General features: G+C 38.4%; 1 protein-coding gene across 1 annotated transcript; it reads right to left on the reverse strand.

Moving 5' to 3' along the window:
- Positions 1-447: 447 nt before the first annotated feature.
- Positions 448-13,990, reverse strand: LOC108645441. The gene is made up of 2 exons (XM_031898206.1): positions 12,304-13,990; positions 448-485 (listed from the first exon to the last, which is right to left on the reverse strand). Exons 1-2 carry the CDS (start codon positions 13,973-13,975, stop codon positions 448-450), a joined length of 1,710 nt encoding a protein of 569 aa, XP_031754066.1. The 5' UTR covers positions 13,976-13,990.
- Positions 13,991-22,151: the final 8,161 nt, after the last annotated feature.

Here is a 22,151-nt window from a genome sequence, read left to right on the forward strand (position 1 = left end):
GTTCTCAGGCATTTCCTTATGTTTTATAGTGTCTTGATAACAACTTAATTACAGGAAATACTCCAGTTTTTTTTTAACATAAACTATTGTGCAGATTTAAAAGCACAGGAAGACGCTCACAATACTCGGTAATGAGCACAGACAAAAGCACACTTTTGCAAATTACTTCCACAACTGATGTGGGACAACATATGATAAATATTTTTAGATAAACAACATTTTAAGTAACACAAATTTCACTTTTAGCAATTTAGATTAATATAATGGTGGACTAATTTATATTCTTCAAAGATTTAAATATTTAAGAACACACATGAAAAATGTAAGGCTACTTTAGTGGCATTTAAACAATGCTACCCATGCAGCCCAAGCATGCACAGCTTGGTTGATCTTGACAGCATGTTACAACATAATTGTTTTGCTAACATGTTAATGATCTCTATTTAGTCACCTGGAGTCCTCAATCTTCTCTTCCTCTTGAAAATCTAAAGGGAATTACAAAATGAAATAATAAAAAGCCCAACACTTGTTGCTGTTAAAAAAAGCAAAAACATCCTGCCATAGAGGATCCCTTACTTATGCTTTGAGGTGTGTGTAGTAAGTGCTATAGAAGGTTGGCTTACACACTATAATAAATATATGCTCCTTAGGGTGCTTCTGGTGCTTATTGCCTGCCAAAGGTGTTATCAGTGGTGCTTTTGCACAAAGTACTGACCTGGTACTTTTCATATCCTCGGCAAGTTTAAGGTAGGAAGAGCAAAGTCTGAAGCATGTAAAATTGGTACCCATAACTGGTATGTTTCCAGCCTGGGTAAGTAAAAGGGACAGGCCTTTACTGAAAGAAGCAGGCACATAAATGTAATAAACTTTTTGCAGAATTTTGCAGAATTTGTCAGCTAGACAATAATCACAGCTTGGAAGATCCTCTCTTTTCTGCATGCACACCACATTCTCTGTCTCTCTTTTGGTACAAGCCTCCATTACCCTCATTATATGGAAATGCACTAGCAAAGTTGAAGGGGGCCTCCTCTCCTACTTAGCTCTCCCCCATTTCTCTGTCATTTCCATATACGGTGTATGAGCTTCTCTCAAACCATCTCACTCCAGCTCCAATAAGTTCTCATTAACCTGTTGTGGGCATTTAGCTGGTAGCAGCTGGTAGCAGCCGGTAGCGGATGGAAATCTGGGCTTCACAGATGAGACAGGCAACTCTGGTTTGCAACCAAAATGATCAAGCTCCTGCCTGTGTTTTATTTTCCACAGCAAAACAGTATATATCACAACTTGGTGTTTGCAAGTAAGCAGTTCAAGAAGACAAAGTCTCACCAGACTGTAGTTTTGACAAATGGGATAACCCAAATCCTCACTGCCAATGCCCGGCAGTCCTTTTCTGGAGTCCCAGAATCAGGGGAGCTTGTAATCAGTCCAGCTTGCCCCTCACAGTCTCTCAGAAACTGAACCTCCTGCTGCACACCCAGGCTCACCTTAAATGCTTCAGGTCTTGCCTAATTGGCTCCAGCATTATCTAGCCATACTTCAGGGTCCTAGCCTCTCCTGCCCTGGAGATTTAAAGGAGCCAGTACCTCAACCTATATATCTGCCATCCAACAGGCACTTCTCACCGAGACAAACCTTTTTGTCACACTGTCTATACACTCCAGTTCCTAACCTGGCACACCATCGCCTAGGGCAAGGGTCCCCAACCTTTCTTGCTCGTGAGCCACAGTCAAATGTAGAAAGACTCAGAGAGCAACACAAGCATCATAAAGTTTATGGAGGTGCCAAATAAGGGCTATTAGGTAGCCCCTATGCACACTATCGGCTTACATGAGGCTTTATTTGGTAGTAAATCTTGTTTTTATTCAACCAAAATTAGCCACCAAGTCAAAAATTCAAAAATAACCTCCTGGTTTGGGGGCACTGAGAACAACATCCAAAGGGTTGGTGAGCAACATGTTGCCCCCGAGCCACCGGTTGCGGATCGCTGGCCATGGGGATTTTCCCTAAATGCTCACTTCTTGTGGGGACACAGGCAGTCCTTGTTGGCTACTCTGACTATCTCTCACTCCTACAGCAATAGCTTTATCAAACCCTAGCAAGATGAAGCTTCCCCCCTGGTCTGACTCAATATTGTCTCTCTTCTGTTGATGTTCTTAGGTCGCCAAAGAGGAAGTGCCTGGCTATTGGACTTCTTTATATAGACTCCTGCAGTAAGTTCCTTCTACAGGCCAACCTTACAGGTTAGTGCCACCTGCTGGCCAACTAAATATAGCTTAACTATTTAGACTTAGAAATAATTTATATTTTACCTCCTTATACGCATATGAAAAATGCCCCATGATAAATAATAATTCTGGCAACTTCAAAATGTAAAAAGGGGCAATTTACATTTAAAGAGTCACTATACAGAATGGCAAAAGAAAATACCTATACTAACAAACCTTATGTATTACTGAGAACATAAGCAACTGTCTACTGCTGCTTCTGTTAGTATTATGTAAGCCCTTGGGCCATCACCTGCATTCAGTATTTATGCTGCTTTCTAAATTTCTACTAGACTGCTGACACTGTAGACACTACTCTGGCTATCCCTGGCACACATTCTTTCAGAATATAAGCCTTCTGGACTAGTGTTTTAATTTGAAACCAGAAACAAATGTAAATAAATGTATTTTGCCTGATGGGAGGATTGCATAGAATTATTCAAGGTAGGCAGCTCCGATATTTTCATATTTATCATGCGGAAGGGAATGCCTCTAGTTATTAATCATTGTCTAAAGGACAACAATTACCCCTCTCCCCTGAAGGGCTCTTCATTCCTTCATACTTTATTCTGATCTTTTGGTTACATTCTTGTGCTGCCCAGAGGCCTTGTATTTGCACTTCTGTGTTCTGAAGTAATTTTCTCTATCTTTCCTGCAAAGGGAGTCAGGCTATTTTATATATTAAGTTGGAAGAAGAATTTTCTTAATGCCTTTTGAGTTTTTAAACTTATATACCACATTTACAGGGCATTATTAATCCAGAAATTATGCTTGGCCTGTATTATTTAAAACTTGGGATAGACATATTTCATCTGGCAAGTCAAAGTGATATATCGGATGTTGAGCGATACTTAGTTTTACTTGTATGAATTGTCACTGTTGTTGTTGCTAGTGAAATCATTTAAACTATACAGATTTTTTTATTTTTATTTTACCCTTGTGCAACAAATTGAACAAATAATGCAATACTTTATTGATATGGACTGTAGTTATGCCCTTAAATTTGGGGGCAGAAATCCCATTAACTCTGGTCCTTTTTTGACTGCCCAATTTTCACCTCTAGTAGCAGTAATTTGTGAACAGCAGGATGAGAACTGAAAATCAGGACTGCCCCATTTAAAGCAGGACGCTTAAAAGGTATGCTTTTAATGGGCTGGTGGGGGGCTGCTTGGATGCCAGTCAGAGCCTGTCCACAAATGTTTCTTTTTTTATATGTATGCGTGTATATATATATATGTTTGAGTATGAATATGCGTATGTAAGTGTGTGTATGCGTGTCTTTGAAGTCATTAACTCCTATATTACTGTTATGATAGTGTTTTTCTATCTGTACTAAATTGAATAGTTTGTGTGCCTGTTAAACAAAGTGTTATGTGTGAAAGCTGTATGGCGTAAAAAGCTGTGTAATATAAACGGAGAAGATCGCTGTCTGAATGCCAGATTTTATGCCGTTATTTTCCGTAAGTTCTGGCGGAGGAAAAGACATGTAAAAATGATGCAGATTTTACGCCGTTTTTTTTACACAGCAAAGCCTGGCAATGAGTGGCAAATTTTCTCGCCGTTTTTTACACAGCATAATAAATAAGCCCCAAGGGGTATTTTTATCTGTGTAAAAAGTGGAGTGAAACACTACCGGTGATGTTGTTCCTAGCAGCCAATTGATTTCAAACTAATTAAGTGATAATTTTGTATTTGGCCCTCCTTTAGGGCTCTGGCACACGGGGAGATTAGTCGCCCGTGGCAAATCTCCCTTGTTGCGGGGGACTAATCTCCCCGATATGCCATCCCACCGGCTTGAATGTAAATCGCCGGTGGGATGGCATATGTGGCGATATAATTTCCCGAAATCGCGTAAGTTTCCTCTCAAGGCAACTTCCGCGATTTCGGGAAAACGCGTCGCCGCATATGCCATCCCACCGGCGATTTACAGAGAGACAGGTTGAAGAGTTTAAAAGAGTTTACATTTATAGTTTGCTGTATGTTGCCTCTTACTGATACATACTTTATCACTTTTAGCAATCTGTGCCAGAAAGAGCACATCTCTTTCCAGCGCACTCTCCTAAATGTGAGACTGTGACAAAACATTTAGGATGGCACTGTCCTGCTGTACATGGATGGCAGGTCACAACTAAGCTGCTCATTTTATTAAAGAAATATAAATTATCCCAGATGTTGCTGGTCATTTCAAAATAGAATAATAATTTGCAATTCACTTGGGGAAACTGTTGATGCCAAATATTCTGTTATCACACCTACAGGGCTCCATATTACAATAAAGGAACATGTTAAGGAAAGAGCATGCAATATTTCATTAAACTGTTATGATTCATTCTCACAACAACCCTTTCACCTCTTCACATTCACTAATCTTTCATGATCATTCCTCTTGGCCAACACCCATATTTGTTTCTTTTTGCCCTTGTTTTTTGTGGATATGATTATTCATCGATGCCCCTGGGCACAAATTCATCAGAAAACTTTTTTATTTAACTCAACACAAGCGATGTTACCCAGGCAGCCTTATACCTTATGTATATTGCATCCTCTTCTGTCTACATGCTGGTCTGTGATTTTACAAAATGCTGCATTTAGAATAGCAAACTAAATCCCCCACAGAAAAAAAAACCCATCCACTGCACTGAATTGCCCCCCTTTCCCAAGAGTCTATTACATGAAAAAAATGACATATAGATGCAGAGAAGTTCAGTGGAGTTCACAGGTGCCATCTTCTGGATCTTTGGATCATCTTAAGTCACTTTACTGATGGAGTTGTTTGGCGAATGCGCAGTTGGAGCTAATTACAAACTAGATCCAACTTCACATGTGCCAGAAAGCTCAGTGTTGGCGAACTGATAAAAGAATAAAATTATGCTAGGGGACTGAAACTTTTTTACAATCTCATACTGCTTTCCTGACAGTCAGTGAATTAACACATTTATCTAGAGCAATGAATACAAAATTTTCTATGGGTGCCAGTAGTCTGACTACTAACACCCATCTAAATCTTTATATCTCAATGCACATCACATGTGTGAGTTAACAATTTTGACAATTATTTTCTGGACTGGAAAGAATCATTTGAAATCAGGAAATAAATTCATAATTCTGAAAAGACAGGGAAAGTTTTAAAACACTCTGATCTTTAATAAATGAGGCTCAGGGCTATAAACAAGGGAAAACCCTTAAAATTTTATTGCGGAGGTGCAACGTTTCGGGGCGACGTGACCCCTTTATCAATGCTTGATAAAGGGGTCACGTCGCCCCGAAACGTTGCACCTCCGCAATAAAATTTTAAGGGTTTTCCCTTGTTTATAGCCCTGAGTGCCATTTGCTTTTTTTTGTGGTTGTACTAGTTTTGGAGGGTGCCGATCCCTCCAGCAGTGTGCACCGGGCATATAATTTTGGAGTACTAGGGTGTGCGGATAAGGTCTCTGTAGTACTTTAATAAATGAGGCCCATAATGTTCTCAGTTAAAAGTGGCTAAAAGTTTTAGGATTCCCCTTCTTGTTGAGATAAAAAAGAGGCAGAGGCTGTGCTGTGGGTGAATCATTGCCCCACACTGCACTGTTTGTATATGTTTCAGTGTATCCAGGCAAAGTCTTTTAACTTTCCATCCTCCAGTTCGAGCTGTAGTTTCCTGACTGCTAGCCAGGAAAATCTGTGCAGATTTGGCAGGGATGCTGTGGGAAGGCTCGTTCAAGAGCAGCTTGAGTGCTTAAACAGAGCCTTTTTATATAGAAAAAAAACTGAAACACCTTCCTTTGTTTCACTGTTAAAATGAAAATAAATGGTCCCAAAGATAAATATCAAAGCCTATTGTAGAGACTTTTTAAGGGTTTCCATAACTAGAATGCCCTACTTACAACTGCTTTTTTTGCCAGCTGTAAAACCAATTAGAAGCCGTTTTTATTTTATCCACATACTAATGCTTCAAGTATTTTCTATTTTACTTCTTGGCTGGAAGCCACTGATTTGCAGTCTCTTGTGTAGGGTCTGACAAATTAAGATAACAAATCTATTTCATGTTTCATTGAATAAGAAAACAAGGCCAGTTTCCTTCATGTATTAACTGACATGGCTTCCATATTGTATTTGTTTGGGGAATGTCAAGGCCTTATCTTTATACATGTGGGTTACTTGTAGGGAGAATTAAGATGCCAAACATTTTATTCGTTTGGAAAAAAAAGATTTCACTGTACATAGAGACATTTACCAAGTTCTTGAGGATTATAGCAGCATGGGTCAGTTACCACTTATGAATAGACTTCTAAATATTTTCCTACAGATGCTTTACATACTTCTATTCACCTTGCAAGTTGATAGGGACAAGACGAAGAACAGAACGCTTTAAATAATGAATGAGCCCGTCATAAAGAACTGAAGGGAACAAGTAAACTGCTCAGTGTTTGTGTTAAAACTTGGGATATTAAGATAAACATTTAATTTATTTTCTTGTTATAGCTGAGTTTTGCCATGGAAACAATTTTTTAAATGCCACAAATTAAAGGAATGTGTAGCCTACAGCAAGAAACAAGAGATTCTACCACAGCCTGGGAACTGGTCCAAGGGGTTGCAGATTGTTTACATGGAAAGTGGCACAATAAACAGAAGAAAACAGAAGAATGACTGTACTATGATTCGCTAATAGAAAAAAAAGCAATAAATCCATTTATGTGGGTATCAGACTCTCCTTAGAGCAATGACTAATATGCATGTAACTTATCAGACAGCAATGATACAGTTTCTACAATTTAGAAACAGCAGTTTGCTGTGAATGGTGCAATTCTACATTCATGTATCATATTATAAAGCTTTTTTATTTGAATTACATAAGATAACTACTTTTACAAAGCATGAACATGTCCACTTCTGATTAAATGTATTTTCATTTTATTTAGTAGTAAAATCAAAGTAGGTTCAGTGGGTAGTTTTGTGTCCAGCCCAGGTTTCCAGCAGAGGCCAAATACGAACGGGTGCAAATGACCCACATTCTTTTGGAATTGCAATAGGTAGAAGAAAACGGATCTGTTGTTATGCACTCCTTCCTGTAGCGTCCTCCTGTGTGGAGCTACATAGTGCAGAAATTTGAGCATAATTTTGGGTTTCTACCCAAAATTACAGAATTCCTTTATTCATTTATTTTACGCACTGCAACATAAGTGTCTAACTCCTGTCTCTCCAAGTGGTACATTTCAGGGAGTCAGGATCTACAGTACACAGACTACTAGACAGAATTAGCCAATATGGTTTCCAATTTGTATAGAAAAACAGACCGGTGATCTGTCTGTTTACTTGTCTATGGTATATTTTATATATGTTGGGCTGATTTACTAAAGGCTGAGATTATGAGAGAGAGAAAGCTCACTCTAAAAGAGAACTTTATGATATTTATATGTTCTCCCATTTTTTCATCTAAAACACTTAGGGAGGTGACAGATGGGGAGATTAGTCACCCCACGACAAATCTTCATTGCCGCAGGCGACTAATCTCCCCACAATGCCATCCCACCAGCTAGAATACGCATTGCTACAATTTCTGGAAGTCGCCTGAAGTTGCCTTGAGAGGAAACATCGGGTGACTTTATGAAATCACAGCAATGCATATGCCATCCCATGGGCGATTTACATTCTTGCCAGTGGGATGGCATTGCGGGGAGATTAGTCGCCCACAGCAACGAAGTTTTGTCGCAGGGCGACTAATCTCCCCCTCTATCACCTCCCTTAGGGAAAATACGCAAGGAAATTCTTACATCACGCTTGAGAACATGGATGGCATAAACAATTAATGTGAAGTTAAATCTCTAGCAAATATTTGAGAAACTGTTATAGGATTTTTCACACACAGAATGAACTGAAAAGGACCAGAAATTTTCTTGGATTTTTGATAAATCTGCCTTTAGTATTGCCAGGTAGGGCACCATTTGCCAAGTGAATTTCCCACCAAAGTAATCCTCTGTAATACAAAGCTAGTATCCTTAGAAGGGGGTCTGAGGCCAGGGTCGGACTGGGGGCTGCCGACCCAGGGGACTTGCAGGTTCCCCCGCCGGCCACGTCCCCGCTGACCCTTTCTAACCACCCGCAGGGGTTCCCGCCCGATGTCCTCCCTTGAGCATGCCTAAGTTTAACGCATCAAGGGAGGAACATTGTAGGCCAGGGGAGCATCGCAAGGGTCGGGTCTAGGCCATCGGGGGCCCACCGTGTTTTTTCCCGGTGTTCCGGCGGCCAAGTCTGACCCTGTCTGAGGCTAGAGAAGCTAGGGCAATTTGGGGTTGATGCACTAAAGAAAATCAGTGAATTAAAAAGGCAGATATATATAGATATTAAAATTCACACCCTAATTCAAAATTTGTGATTACCAAAATGGCTTTTCTTACATTGTAGATTTGTATGTAATCTTTATTGATTCTTGTTTTTCATGCCTTAATTTGTTTCAATTCATTGCATAAAATAATCCACTAGTTATAGTGGTATTATACTATACTATATTAATGCCAACAAACTACTTTGAAGCGTTTTCCAGCCATTATTTCAAATATTACAGGAGGAGGTCAGAGAACACATTCTTTCACTTCTTGGTCAGAAAATATTCCATTTCTGCATCCTGTATTTCATTTCTCTTACATGGACAAAGATGCTATTTTCCATACATGTCTGAAATTGTTACATTCTGTTCTTTTAAGAGCAGCAGGTGTTTCTGTATTGGGGCAGATTTATAAAAAGTTTAGAGCTTAATACATAAAAACTCACATTCTGTTCATTCCTATGGGATTTTTAGAAGCATATTTAACAAATGGTGAGCCCTAACATTCACCCATTTATAAATATGCTTCTAAAAATCACATAGGAATAAATAAAACGTGGGTGAGTTTTTATGTATTAAGCTCTAAACTCACATTTTGATACATCTGCCTTATGGTGTCCCTTAAATAAGTAGTTACAGGAATTCCGTTTCTGCTGGTCTGGTGAGAAGTCTTGTAAATACACAGCTGAAATCAAAGCAAATGAAAAAAAGGGACCAAATGCTATAACTCACTGTGGCATTGAGTGATGTGGTCAGAAAGCTAGTATTACTCTTTCCAACACTAGTAAAATTAAAAGGAGCAGTATAATATTCTAGCAAACATCAAGAAAACTCAGATGACCATAAGTACAGTCCAAAATCAGAAAACATAAGCAAAGAGTCTGTTCAACAAGCAAAAAAAAAATATATATATGTGTGTACATTAGATATAATTAAATGATAAAAACTAAAGCTAATTGCACACAGGTCAGTTTCTCTTCTGGCTTCCTTCTGCCCCCTGAATGCCCATGCCCTAAAAAAACTTGAATCTGCACAAGTAAATTCCATTACTTGGGTGATTCTGCTTTATCACAGAGAAATTTATGTTGCATTTTCCCTTGATTAAGCCAAATTGCCACTACTGTGGGTGACAAATCTCCCTGTGTGTCATTGCCCTTAGCTGTGCAGCTGCATTCCCATAGGCTGTACAACTGAATGCTACATAACTATAATTACACAGAAGATGTGCCTTATTCTATATACAGCACAGCTGTGCACTAAGGTTGACAAAGAGTTGACCAGTGTCCAACCCACTGTCTTGTTATCACTTACATACCCACTCCCTACACACTCAAAGTTGATGTCACCAGAGGGGCAGGTCAGGCGTGGTTATATAAATGAAAGACAGCAGGCCAAATGTCAAAAGAGATTGCTAACATTGTGGCCGGGAAGCAGCAGAACAATAGTTAAATAGCTCAAAAATCCCAAAGAATGAACAGATTATCTTAGCACCGTATACAAAAAGTTATATAAATGTGAACTGATATTAATAGAGTGAGAGATATTAATGGGGTCCCCAACCCAAAAACTCTTTTTTTGCACAGTGGGAAAAGAACTAATTCTTTGCTAATTTCCAATATACATTCACTGCAAATGTTCAGGGGTTTAAAAGTTATTTGTAAATGTAATTGATATTAAAAGCAATATCTGTATGGCTGTTTACGTTCTCTGCACTTCTTGCTCTGACTCCTGAAACAAAGGAGACATGACTCTACACTGTAGAGTCAGACCCAAAGAAATTACTGTTTCTGAAAAGTTGCTTAGAATTTATTTTATTATGTAAAAAGCATTTTATTTGAAAAGGACACCTAAAAAGGAGATGCAAACCAGAGTACTACCATATATAAACTGAATAATAAATTCATTTAAAGACTACACTAAATGAGTACACTTTCTTAGAGTAGCTGCTCAGGCTAGCTGCAGTAGTCTGTAGTTTCCAGTGGTTTCCTGTTTGCAGACTGGGCAACTGATGGTACCAAACTGATGCCTTCTCAAATGTTTGCAGGTGGAACCAGTTTTCAACAGCCTTATAACAAATAGCATAGATATAGCAAAAAAGGGGACGTTGTGCTCACCACTAAATGTTAAACCAGTAGGAGGGGATTTTTGAGCTATTTAACCATTGTTCTGCTGCTTCCCGGCCACAGTGTTAGCAATCTCTTTTGACATTTGGCCTGCTGTCTTTCATTTATATAGCCACGCCTGACCTGCCCCTCTGGCGACATCAACTTTGAGTGGGTTGAGAGTTGGTATGTAAGTGATAACAAGACAGTGGGTTGGGCACAGGTCAACTCTTTGTCAACCTTAGTGCACAGCTGTGCTGTATATAGAATAAGGCACATCTTCTGTGTAATTACAGTTATGTAGCATTCACTTGAGAGCTGTGAAATTGTGGAATTCCCTCCTCAAATCAGTCGTACTGGCTGATACATTATTTAGCTTTAAGAAGGGGCTGGATGCACTGGTTTCTTAGCAAGTGAGGGAATACAGGGTTATGGGAGATAGCTCTTAGTACAAGTTGATCCAGGGACTGGTCCGATTGCCATCTTGGGGTCAAGAAGGAATTTTTTCCCCTCTGCAGCAAATTAGAGAGGCTTCAAGTGGGGTTTTTTGCCTTCCTCTGGATCAACTAGAAGTTAGGCAGGTTATATATAGGCATTATGGTTGAACGTGATGGACGTACGTGTTTTTTCAACCTAACTTACTATGTTACTAAAACAAAACAAAAGGTAATCACACATAATAGGGTTTGGGAATAACTCTTACCCACAGTTACGGTGGGTCCGGGTGCTCATGCCCCAGACCTCTCAGCACAGGGAGCCATCATGGGAACATCAAACTTGGAAAAGGCAGGCACTCCGGATTTTTTCAAACAAAGTTGAGAAATGCAGCAACCAAAGTAATTTACATTAAAAATGTATAAATTTTATTGGATCCATATGTAAAAACAAGAAGCCTTACGCGTTTCGTACCATGAGGTACTTAATCATAGGCTGGAAACATTATGCACAGTACATATTATTTAAAGACAAATTGACCAATAGAAAAGATCATACAATTAACCAATCAGACGAGTAGGTCTTATGGCTAGGGATCGGGAGTAAAAAGTCACAAATTCACATAAGGATGCAATACACATTATATACGTTGAATTAGATATGAATACAAAGGCTAGAACCATTCATACATAACAAGTAACATCATAGTCAAAGTTTAAACCATATGGTTGTCGAGTTTTTAAGAAGAAAATCCATTTGGTTTCTTTTCTAATTAGAATTGATGAAATATTACCCCCTCTAGGGTTGGGGATTACTCTATCTATCCCTGTAACCTGTAGAAATGAAAGAGATCTATTTGAGCATTCTTGGAAATGTTTTGCTACGGTTGTATGACTATTTATATTAGTGATGTTTAGCACATGTTCTCTTATCCTGTCTTTTAGTTTTCTGCCAGTTTGACCGACATATTGCATCTTACATTTGGTACAAGTAAGAAGGTATATAACATTTCTGGTGTTACAGTTAATAAAATGCTTTATCTGATATTTTTTCAGAGTTGTAGATGAGATAAAACAATTCGTTTTGTGTATGTAGTTACAGGTGATGCATTGTCTGGTACCACATTTAAAGCACCCTTTTGTAGATAACCAAGTATCAGTGGTTACATCAGTGTCAATGAGGCTAGGTGACAGTAAATTACTCAAAGTTTCAGTTTTTCGGGTGACAAATCTATGTCCTTTATTGAGTATTTGCCTCAGAATAGGATCTGTTTTTAAGATGGTTAAATTGTTGTTAATAATTTTTTCTATCATGTTTAATTGTGGACTGTAAGTTAAGATACAAGTCAAGGAAGCATTGTCCTTTTTGTGCACATTTTTCTTGTGTTTAAATTTCTTTGAATCACAGGTTTTATATCTATCAAAAAGGCTGGATCTATCTACAGTGGCAGCCCTCTCAAAAGCTTTTATGATGTTCTTCTTTGGATAACCTCTATCAAGTAATCTATAATAAAGGTCAGTAGACTGGGACATGAATTCAGTTTCTTCAGAGCAAATACGTCTAATACGCAGAAATTGACTATATGGAATATTAAGAATGGAATGCCTTGGATGACATGATGTAGCTTCCAGAAGTGTGTTAGCTGAACATTCTTTTCGAAAAATAGTGCTAGTGACCGAATGGTTAAAAGTGCTAAGTGTGATATCCAAAAAATTAATACTAGTGTGATGTATTTCAGAAGTGAATTGTAAATTATAGTTATTGGTATTGATGTGTTTAATGAAATCATTAAATTGTTCATCCGTGCCGGACCAAATAATTATAATATCATCAATATAGCGTCCATAATATTGAATATTATCAGAAAAATGATTATTCTCACTATATATGTGTAACTCCTCCCACCAACCTAAAAAAAGGTTCGCGTAGGAGGGTGCAAATTTGGCCCCCATGGCCGTGCCTCTGCATTGTAGATAGTACTTTTTATCAAAATAGAAAAAATTATGTGTGAGAAGAAAATATATAGATTTTAATAAAAAAGTGATAAAGTTGGAGTCGTAAGTGCTGTATTGGTTTAAATGAAATTCAATAGCCTGTAGGCCAAGGTCATGGGGAATGCATGAGTATAAGGAAGCAACATCAATCGAAGCCCATTTTAGATTAGGTAAATTCCATTGATAGTTATTAAGAGAGTGTAATAAGTGACCACTATCTCTAAGATAACTAGGAAGTCTTAGAACTAGGGGCTGTAGAAAATGATCTATAAATTCGCACAAGTTTTCACCTAGTGAACCAATACCAGCTATAATAGGGCGTCCTACTGGTGGTCTCTCTTTTTTGTGTATTTTAGGCAAATGGTGAAAAATGGCTGATTTTGGTGTATCCTTTTTAATGTAGGCAATAAGTTTATCATCTATGATGTTAAAACTTGATGCCTCTTGTAACAGAGCATCAAGCTCTGAAGCATATATATTTAGGGGACTTTTTTCAAGAGGTAAGTATGTCTCTCTGTCAGAAAGTTGTCTATGGGCCTCAAAAACATAGTCTGATTTATTAAGTATAACAATTTGGCCTCCCTTATCTGCTTTTCGAATAACTATATTGTGGTCATTTTTCAAAGTATTAAGTGCCCTTTTTTCTTTCATTGTAAGGTTATTCCTAGATGGTAAATCACTTGTAGTTTCATGTAATAAAGATAGTTCAGTTTCTACATTTTTTTGAAACATATTTACAATATTGTCTCTGAGATGTGTAGGGTAAAAAGTGGATTTAGATCTAAATCTACTCTTTGACTCAGAGAGGCTAACTCCGACTCTACCCGATTCGGGGTCAGTTTCTCTGTTCAATTGTTCAAGTTGAAGAAGTACATTCATGTCCTTAAAGTTAGATATATTAGATTGTAAGAGAACAGGAGCAACTTGGTTGTCCTCGTTTTTTCTCTTTTCCAATGAGGTTGTATCATCATTGAAAAAGTGTTTTTTCAATAAAAGTTTACGTACAAATCTGTTAACATCAGTAATGGTGTCAAATAAATCAAAATTTTTTACAGGGCAAAACGTAAGACCTTTTTCCAAGATGCTTAGTTCATCGGAAGTAAAAGTTTTTGTTGAAAGGTTCAGTATCTTTTCTTCCTTCTGTCTCGTAGGCGGTATCTTGATCGACTGTTGGGTTCCTCTTCCTCTCCGGATTCGCTTGAGTGATGATTCGTTTTCCTTCTCCACTTGGACCAAAGACCTTGTTCGTTTTTTGTCGAGTGAGTGGTTTTGTAACGGACGTTTTCGTCGAAGTTGTCATCCTTGGCACGTGTATCTTTATTTCTCTGCAATGAAAGAGGAGAGGAGGAGCAGCCACCAGAATCTGACTCACAAATGCTGTCATAGCTTTTAAAGTCTGTGCTGGAAAAACTAACTTTTCTATCTCTAGATTTTTTTAGGATGGATCTATGAGCAGCATCTGAATGGTTATAGTTTTTTGTGGAAGACCTGTGTTTTTTAGCATTTACCTGAGACCAATTGTAAATAAAATTCGTATCATAATCTTTCTTGTCTCTCTGGAATTTGCGTGTTTTATTATCCATTATATCTTTTTCTAATTTATCAATTTTGTTGGTCATGATGTCAAAGTGCTTTTGATAGTCAGAATGCTCAGTTAAGCTAACATGACCCACTTTATAATCAGAGATCTCTGTTTTTAAATGTTCATATATATAACGTTTTTTTTCAACCAAAAGACCCATTAATCTAAGTGAACATTCAGAAAGTATAATGTTCCATTGTTCCATAAATTCAGAGTCTGATGATAAAGAAGTAGGAAATTTTTTGATTCTAAGACCTCTAGGGATCATATGTAAAGATATATATTTTTCAAAAGTAGCTATTTCCCACCAGGATCGTAACTCTTTTATAGATAAAGTTTCTAATGTATTGAAGTATTCACGTAAAGTTGGAGACATATCACAAGATTCTTGTGAAAAAATTTTGTCAAATTTTTGTTTTCTACTATAATAATACAAAAAGGTCCAAAACGGAGACAAAGGAGAGATATACAGGCAGATAGATCAGAGAATAGGATATGTAGAAGCAAAAAAAAACAATGTTAAAAACTAGCCTATGTATATGGGTACCTTATAGTCATAGAAATATGTAGAAACAGATTGCTGCATATAAAATTTAGTTTAGTGTGTATTCAAGGCAAACTAGATAGTATTATATATATCTATGTATATACACAAGTGGCATAAATAAGTGAGTATAAAATACATATAAGAGCTCCCCCTCTACTCTTTCAGATAGTAAATAACTGTGCGTATATAGCTCACCGTATAATCACGGAGACTCAGGTGCATAAGCCCTGAGTCTATCGTTTAAGGGGAGTCAAACAAAGGTCACACTGTGTAGGAAAGCTCACCATTTTTTCCATAAGACCCAGGTGTAAAATACCCTGAGTCTAACACAATGGGTAGTGGCCCTACGAATAATGGGTATATTCATCCACAAGACTTTAAAGCACAAATAACTCCTTATTTAATGCCGAAACAGACAAATACACACCCTTTTGAAGGGGAGACTCGGGTGCATTGCCCCGGGTCTAACACTTTAGGGGGAAAATCGGCAGATTGTGGATAAAGTTTTTTGTGTACATATGCATAGTGGTACAGTAGTTCTCTCTCTAGTTGTATGCTCACCCTAAAGGCAAAAAGATCCGGGTGCTAAGCCCCGAATCTAACACTTATGGGAGGGAGGGTCCCTCAAGGATGAAAGCAAAAGAAGGGGGCTCCGTGAGTGGATAACTTCCAAAAACTCCAGAAGAGCTTACCGCTTGTGTAAAGAGACTCGGGTGCGATGCCCCGAGTCTATCGATATATATATAAAAAAACCAAATGGTACAAGTATGTTCTCTCTTGTGAGATAGAGACAAAGAAGGCTCACCGTGCAGTTTCTGAGACTCGGGTGCTTAGCCCCGAGTCTGGCGCTTCTGGAGACCGTCCCGGCCGTTAATGGTGTAGCGTTGGTGGCGTCTGACGTCAAAAGCGTCACTGTCACGTGTATTTAAGGAAGCACAGGCACGGGAATGAGGCTTGGAACTCGGTCTCATTACTCGTGCTGACAATGGCACAATGGAACGCACGCTAACAGCGCCATGTTTGTTAGCGTGTCATACAGTGTATAGAAACTATTTTAGCTATGTTACTATGAGGGAGTGCAATAAGACTGTAACCACAAAATTCATATAGAAAACAAGTGGTCCTCTGCACTCGCCCCATTATCAATATATATATGACATTAGCTTAATAGTAGTGCAATGCGCAGAATGTCTTAATGTCCTATATATATTGATTATGGGTAAACAATGTGCATGCTATCCCACCGGCGATTTACATTGTTTCCGATTTTAGGGAGATTAGACACCTACAGTAGCAAAAATTTATCATGGGTGTCTAATATCCCCGTGTTCCAATGCCCTTAAGATGGCCATACACTTTAAGAGCAGCTCCTCCTGATTTGCCTTCCTAAGGTGGGTGATATCAGGCTAATTAGATTGTTGGGCCTTATGCAACTTCCCGATTTTCAGCCAGATATCAGTCAGGAAGGCCCATCAGGGGACCCATGCACAAGCAGATATGCTGCCGAATTGGTGTAAAAATACTCAAATCAGCAGCTTAAATCTGCCTGTGTATGGCCACCTTAACCCCCATATGTAATAAAAGGCATTAAGTTTGCCCAATAGCACCCTATAATATGTTTGTTTTTAAACAGGTGACCAGTAAATTCTAACTGCTGATTGGTTGCTATGGGTTGCTGCTCCTGGGCAAACTTAGTGCCTTTTATTACATAACCCCCTTAGTATCACAGACACCATGGGGCACTACAGGACATTAATTTTAGAAAAATAAACTGTTTGTCGCTGATACCCCTCCGTGAGGGAGTGGGTTCATAAATGATAAATCATGAACTAAGCCCCTACTCCTTGCAACAAAAAGGTGGGTTTTTGAAGTATGAATCACTCTTAAGTAAAAGGTTAAGAAATTGTTTATATTGCATATATTATATTACCAGCAGGACCAACAAAATATTTATTTTCTAAAGCAGTTGCTTAATGTATTGTAAGGGTATCTCTTCTCTACTAACATCAGAATTTGTATAAACATGCCATGCCCTCCTCATTACTCTCATATTGAATCCAAAGGCTGACAGCAATTTACATATCAGCTTTTTTTTTTTTTTTAAACCGTTTAAAATGTTGCTGACGTCCCTGTTCTCACATCAAACTTACTTTCATCTCATCTATGTAAACAGAACTCATTTACAAAGTCAGTGCCTATGTTATTTACTTCCCGTCAGGATAAATACTACAACAAACCCTAACCAGGCTGAAACAAACAAAATAAGAGCATCTTGGGACAAGCAACAACATATTTCTGTGCAGCAGGCCTCTAAGCTATCTAAAATAAAGTTGGCACATATCCTTTGCCAACCCTATTACAGTTTTATTCTAAGCTGTAGAAATGTCTGTTTATATCCTTATAAGGGTTATGTTTCCCTCGGTAATATGAGAATGTGATTGTTACTGCCAATACATGTTTCTGCTTAATCTATCACCCTTGACTTCCAAATCTTTATGTTATTAACATATTTGGCAAATAGAAAGAGACAGAGAGAAGGGTAATAAGTTCCTTCCTATACAGGTATGGGATCCGTTATCCAGAAACCTGTTATTCATTAAGTTGCCAATTACAGAGAGGTCATCTCCCATTTTAATAAAATAATTCACATTTTTAAAGATGATTTTCTTTTTCTCTGTAATAATAAAACAGTACCTTGTACTTGATTCTATCTAAGTAATAAATAATCCTTATTGGAGGCAAAACAATCCTATTGGGTTTTTTTAATATTTAAATGATTTTTTAGTAGAATTAAGGAACAAAGATCCAAAAAAAAGACCTCTTATCCACAGGTTCCATGCATTCTGGATAATAGGCACTATACTTGAATGTAATACAATTCACACATTAAAACCGATAATATTTTGTTTTTTCATTTGATTCTGGGGGATGTGACCAAACACAGCCGCAGATACAGTCTGGAAGAGGAATGGCTTGAAAATAACCAGAAAAACTTTGCAAGTACTGCATGCACAGACTAAGCAAACACACACAGCACAGGCTGTTGCTATTGTTATAGCAACGATGCTATTAAAAGTTTTGTCAGGATTTCCAGTTCAGCACTTTCAGGGTTGGACTGGGCCGGTGGGACACTGCAAAAAACCCAGTGGGCCCCAGTGACCCAGAATAAATGCACCTAGGTAAGTATCTGAAATGCTCGCTCAGGGGGAGGGGTGCAGGGTCTGTGCAGGCAGCAGAGGCCCCTGGGGGGGGGGCCCACTCCCAGCCCCCCCCCAAACTCCAGTCCAATGCTGAGTACTTTGTAAATCTGATGAAAAAAGTTTTAACGTAAACCTTTAATTACTATCCACCATAAAGAAATGTCTCCATATCAGTGTGGTCAGTGTCAGTTTAATTTAACTATTGCTGTCAGCCTGTATACCAATGTATACTTGATATAATACAAAAGGACCAAATCATAGTAGCAGCAGTAAAACCTATGTGGGTAAAACTCTTCCCATGAATTACTTAATTGCTTCATAATATATTTTATCAAGGGAATAACACAGTAGTGGAGAGTTAAGATGATCCTTCAAGAACCGGTTCCCTGGCATGTTTCTTCTTAGCCGCAGGAAATTATGTAATGCAACATGGCAAACACATCCTGTCAAAAAAACCTGTATTAAAGGAGAACCTTCACTTTTAAAAACAACCCAGCAAACTGTAGTGTGTCATAATCATTTTGCACAATTAGGTTATTTTTTCTGTTTTTAAGATATAAAGGGTTTATTAGTGTGCTGTCTTACCCTAACATTTTTTTCTTACTGCAGATAATGGACTGAGCAATGTGAAATTCTGGTATAAACTGCCAGGTCAGCTCCTCCCATCGGGAATGTACCACCTCAACTCTCTCCAGAAAGGCCTGCATAGGTCAGCATTATGATCCATTCTTTGGCCCGGGGAGGTGGGGTGTTGGTAAAAAAATTGAATTAATTGGATGGATTGAATCACTGAATTAGTCAAAGATCCACTTGTGAATAGCCTAACACGCTGTACAATGTAATGTAATTGTGGGGTGCCTATACAGAAAGTTGATGATAAAACATGGCAATTTGCACCTATTTTTTTTGCACCTTGCATTCCTCTACCACCTGAATCTCTTCTCTGTTTGTGCCTTTGGTAGTGCCTCTTGTAAATAGGATATTGACCTATCCCCTCATCTGCTTCTTTAGGTGAAAATAAACAAGTATATATATTTGGCTTAATGACTGGGGATTAGACAGTGCGAATACACTGAGATGTCAAATCTAACTGCTGTATTTTTCATATGAAAGAATTTTGCCATACACCTGACATATCCAGTACGTTACTGTATTGCATTACATTCATCTCAGACATTCCATTAACCTGCCAATGCTGTGCATTCATTTAATTCCACCACTTTGTGCTAAGTGATTCCACAGTATCCTTTAAATCATTTTAAACATATTCAATTTACATTATATACTTTTATATTATATTATATACTTTTAATTTCTCAGCTGTCTAGTGACCCACATCAAAATCACAGAAAGAAAAAAAAGAGTAATGTATAAAAGGAAGTGTGTTACTATAACAAACCTTGGTGTGTTATACTGTAGTCATAATTATCCCGCTTCTATCAGTGCATCTGTTGTTTGGTGAGGTCGCCAATAAGCAGATCTTTCCCTGATATTCCCACCTAAGGATGGAGATATGATCTGATCTGATTGTTTTACGCTAGGGTCAAATGATCAGGCCGCTGAGGTGATCACTGCAACAACGAGCTGATGTGGTCCTAGTTCTACATCTGCCCAATTTTTGACCAGAAATCTGCCTATGTAAGCTACCTTATCAATGTCACTTGCATTATAAAAGCAACCCCAGGCATAACAAACAGCAGCAAAGTTAATGTTTTTAAACCACTGAATAGGAATGAGCAAGCCTTTTCGCCATATACAGTTTTACGATGGAACTCGAGGCTTGCCAGCAACAACATTTTTGGTGAATGTGCGAAAAATCCTGCTCCTTGCCTTCCAGATGAGCAAATGTGATCAGAACCTAATTTGGAGAATTCCTGGCCTAAGCAACCTGGAGAAAGGATATCTAGATGGTACAATATTGATAAGGCATGACATACTGGAAAAATGTTTCCCTAACAATGTAGAGCAATGTATGTGCTATTGCAGAGCTAAAATCAACTTAAACGAAATAATTTTTCTAAATTTCCAGTAGTTTCATAACCTTTTATGCAAATGCATTTGACTAAGGACACTGGATGGATCCTTGGGACTAGAAGTAATTTGGCTTGGCTTAGGACATTGCCTTATTGTCAGAATTTTGCCGTTAGAAATGTTGTTCTAACACATGTTTTCTAGCATTGATTACTTTTTTTGTTTGTGGGTTTTAGTTTTTTTTTATATATTTCTTCCAAAAAAGTTGGGACACTAAACAAATTGTGAATAAAAACTGAACGCAATGATGTGGAGGTGCCAACTTCTAATATTTTATTCAGAATAGAACATAAATCACAGAACAAAAGTTTAAACTGAGAAAATGTACCATTTTAAGGGAAAAATATGTTGATTCAGAATTTCATGGTGTCAACAAATCCCAAAAAAGTTGGGACAAGTAGCAATAAGAGGCTGGAAAAAGTAAGTATGAAGAGTAAGTAATGAAGAGCTGGAAGACCAAATAACACTAATTAGGTCAACTGGCAACATGATTGGGTATAAAAAGAGCTTCTCAGAGTGGCAGTGTCTCTCAGAAGCCAAGATGGGTAGAGGATCACCAATTCCCACAATGTTGCGCAGAAAGATAGTGGAGCAATATCAGAAAGGTGTTACCCAGCGAAAAATTGCAAAGTTTTTGCATCTATCATCATCAACTGTGCATAACATCATCCGAAGATTCAGAGAATCTGGAACAATCTCTGTGCGTAAGGGTCAAGGCCGTAAAACCATACTGGATGCCCGTGATCTCCGGGCCCTTAAACGACACTGCACCACAAACAGGAATGCTACTGTAAAGGAAATCACAGAATGGGCTCAGGAATACTTCCAGAAACCATTGTCAGTGAACACAATCCACCGTGCCATCCGCCGTTGCCAGCTGAAACTCTACAGTGCAAAGTAGAAGCCATTTCTAAGCAAAATTCACAAGCTCAGGCGTTTTCACTGGGCCAGGGATCATTTAAAATGGAGTGTGGCAAAATGGAAGACTGTTCTGTGGTCAGACGAGTCACGATTCGAAGTTCTTTTTGGAAATCTGGGACGCCATGTCATCCGGACCAAAGAGGACAAGGACAACCCAAGTTGTTATCAACGCTCAGTTCAGAAGCCTGCATCTCTGATGGTATGGGGTAGCATGAGTGCGTGTGGCATGGGCAGCTTGCATGTCTGGAAAGGCAGCATCAATGCAGAAAAATATATTCAGGTTCTCCCATCCAGACGTCATCTCTTTCAGGGAAGACCCTGCATTTTTCAACAAGATAATGCCAGACCACATTCTGCATCAATGGCTGCGTAGGTGAAGGATCCGGGTACTGAAATGGCCAGTCTGCAGTCCAGATCTTTCACCTATAGAGAACATTTGGCGCATCATAAAGAGGAAGGTGCGACAAAGAAGGCCCAAGACGATTTAACAGTTAGAGGCCTGTATTAGACAAGAATGGGAGAGCATTCCTATTCCTAAACTAGAGAAACTGGTCTCCTCGGTCCCCAGACGTCTGTTGAGTGTTGTAAGAAGAAGGGGAGATGCCACACAGTGGTGAAAATGGCCTTGTCCCAACTTTTTTGGGATTTGTTGACACCATGAAATTCTGAATCAACATATTTTTCCCTTAAAATGGTACATTTTCTCAGTTTAAACTTTTGTTCCGTGATTTATGTTCTATTCTGAATAAAATATTAGAAGTTGGCACCTCCACA

Source organism: Xenopus tropicalis, chromosome 3, assembly GCF_000004195.4.
Source record: "Xenopus tropicalis strain Nigerian chromosome 3, UCB_Xtro_10.0, whole genome shotgun sequence".
NCBI classification, from domain to species: Eukaryota; Metazoa; Chordata; class Amphibia; order Anura; family Pipidae; genus Xenopus; species Xenopus tropicalis.

What these genes read in the sequence shown, in the direction of transcription:
- LOC108645441 (XM_031898206.1), bottom strand. Translation starts at nt 13,975, where the DNA reads ATGAATGTACTTCTTCAACTTGAACAATTGAACAGAGAAACTGACCCC. An exon ending in CCGAAAAACTGAAACTTTGA is followed by an intron (nt 486 to 12,303) that starts GTAATTTACTGT and finishes AATTCCCTTTAG; the next exon opens with ATTTTCAAGAGGAAGAGAAG.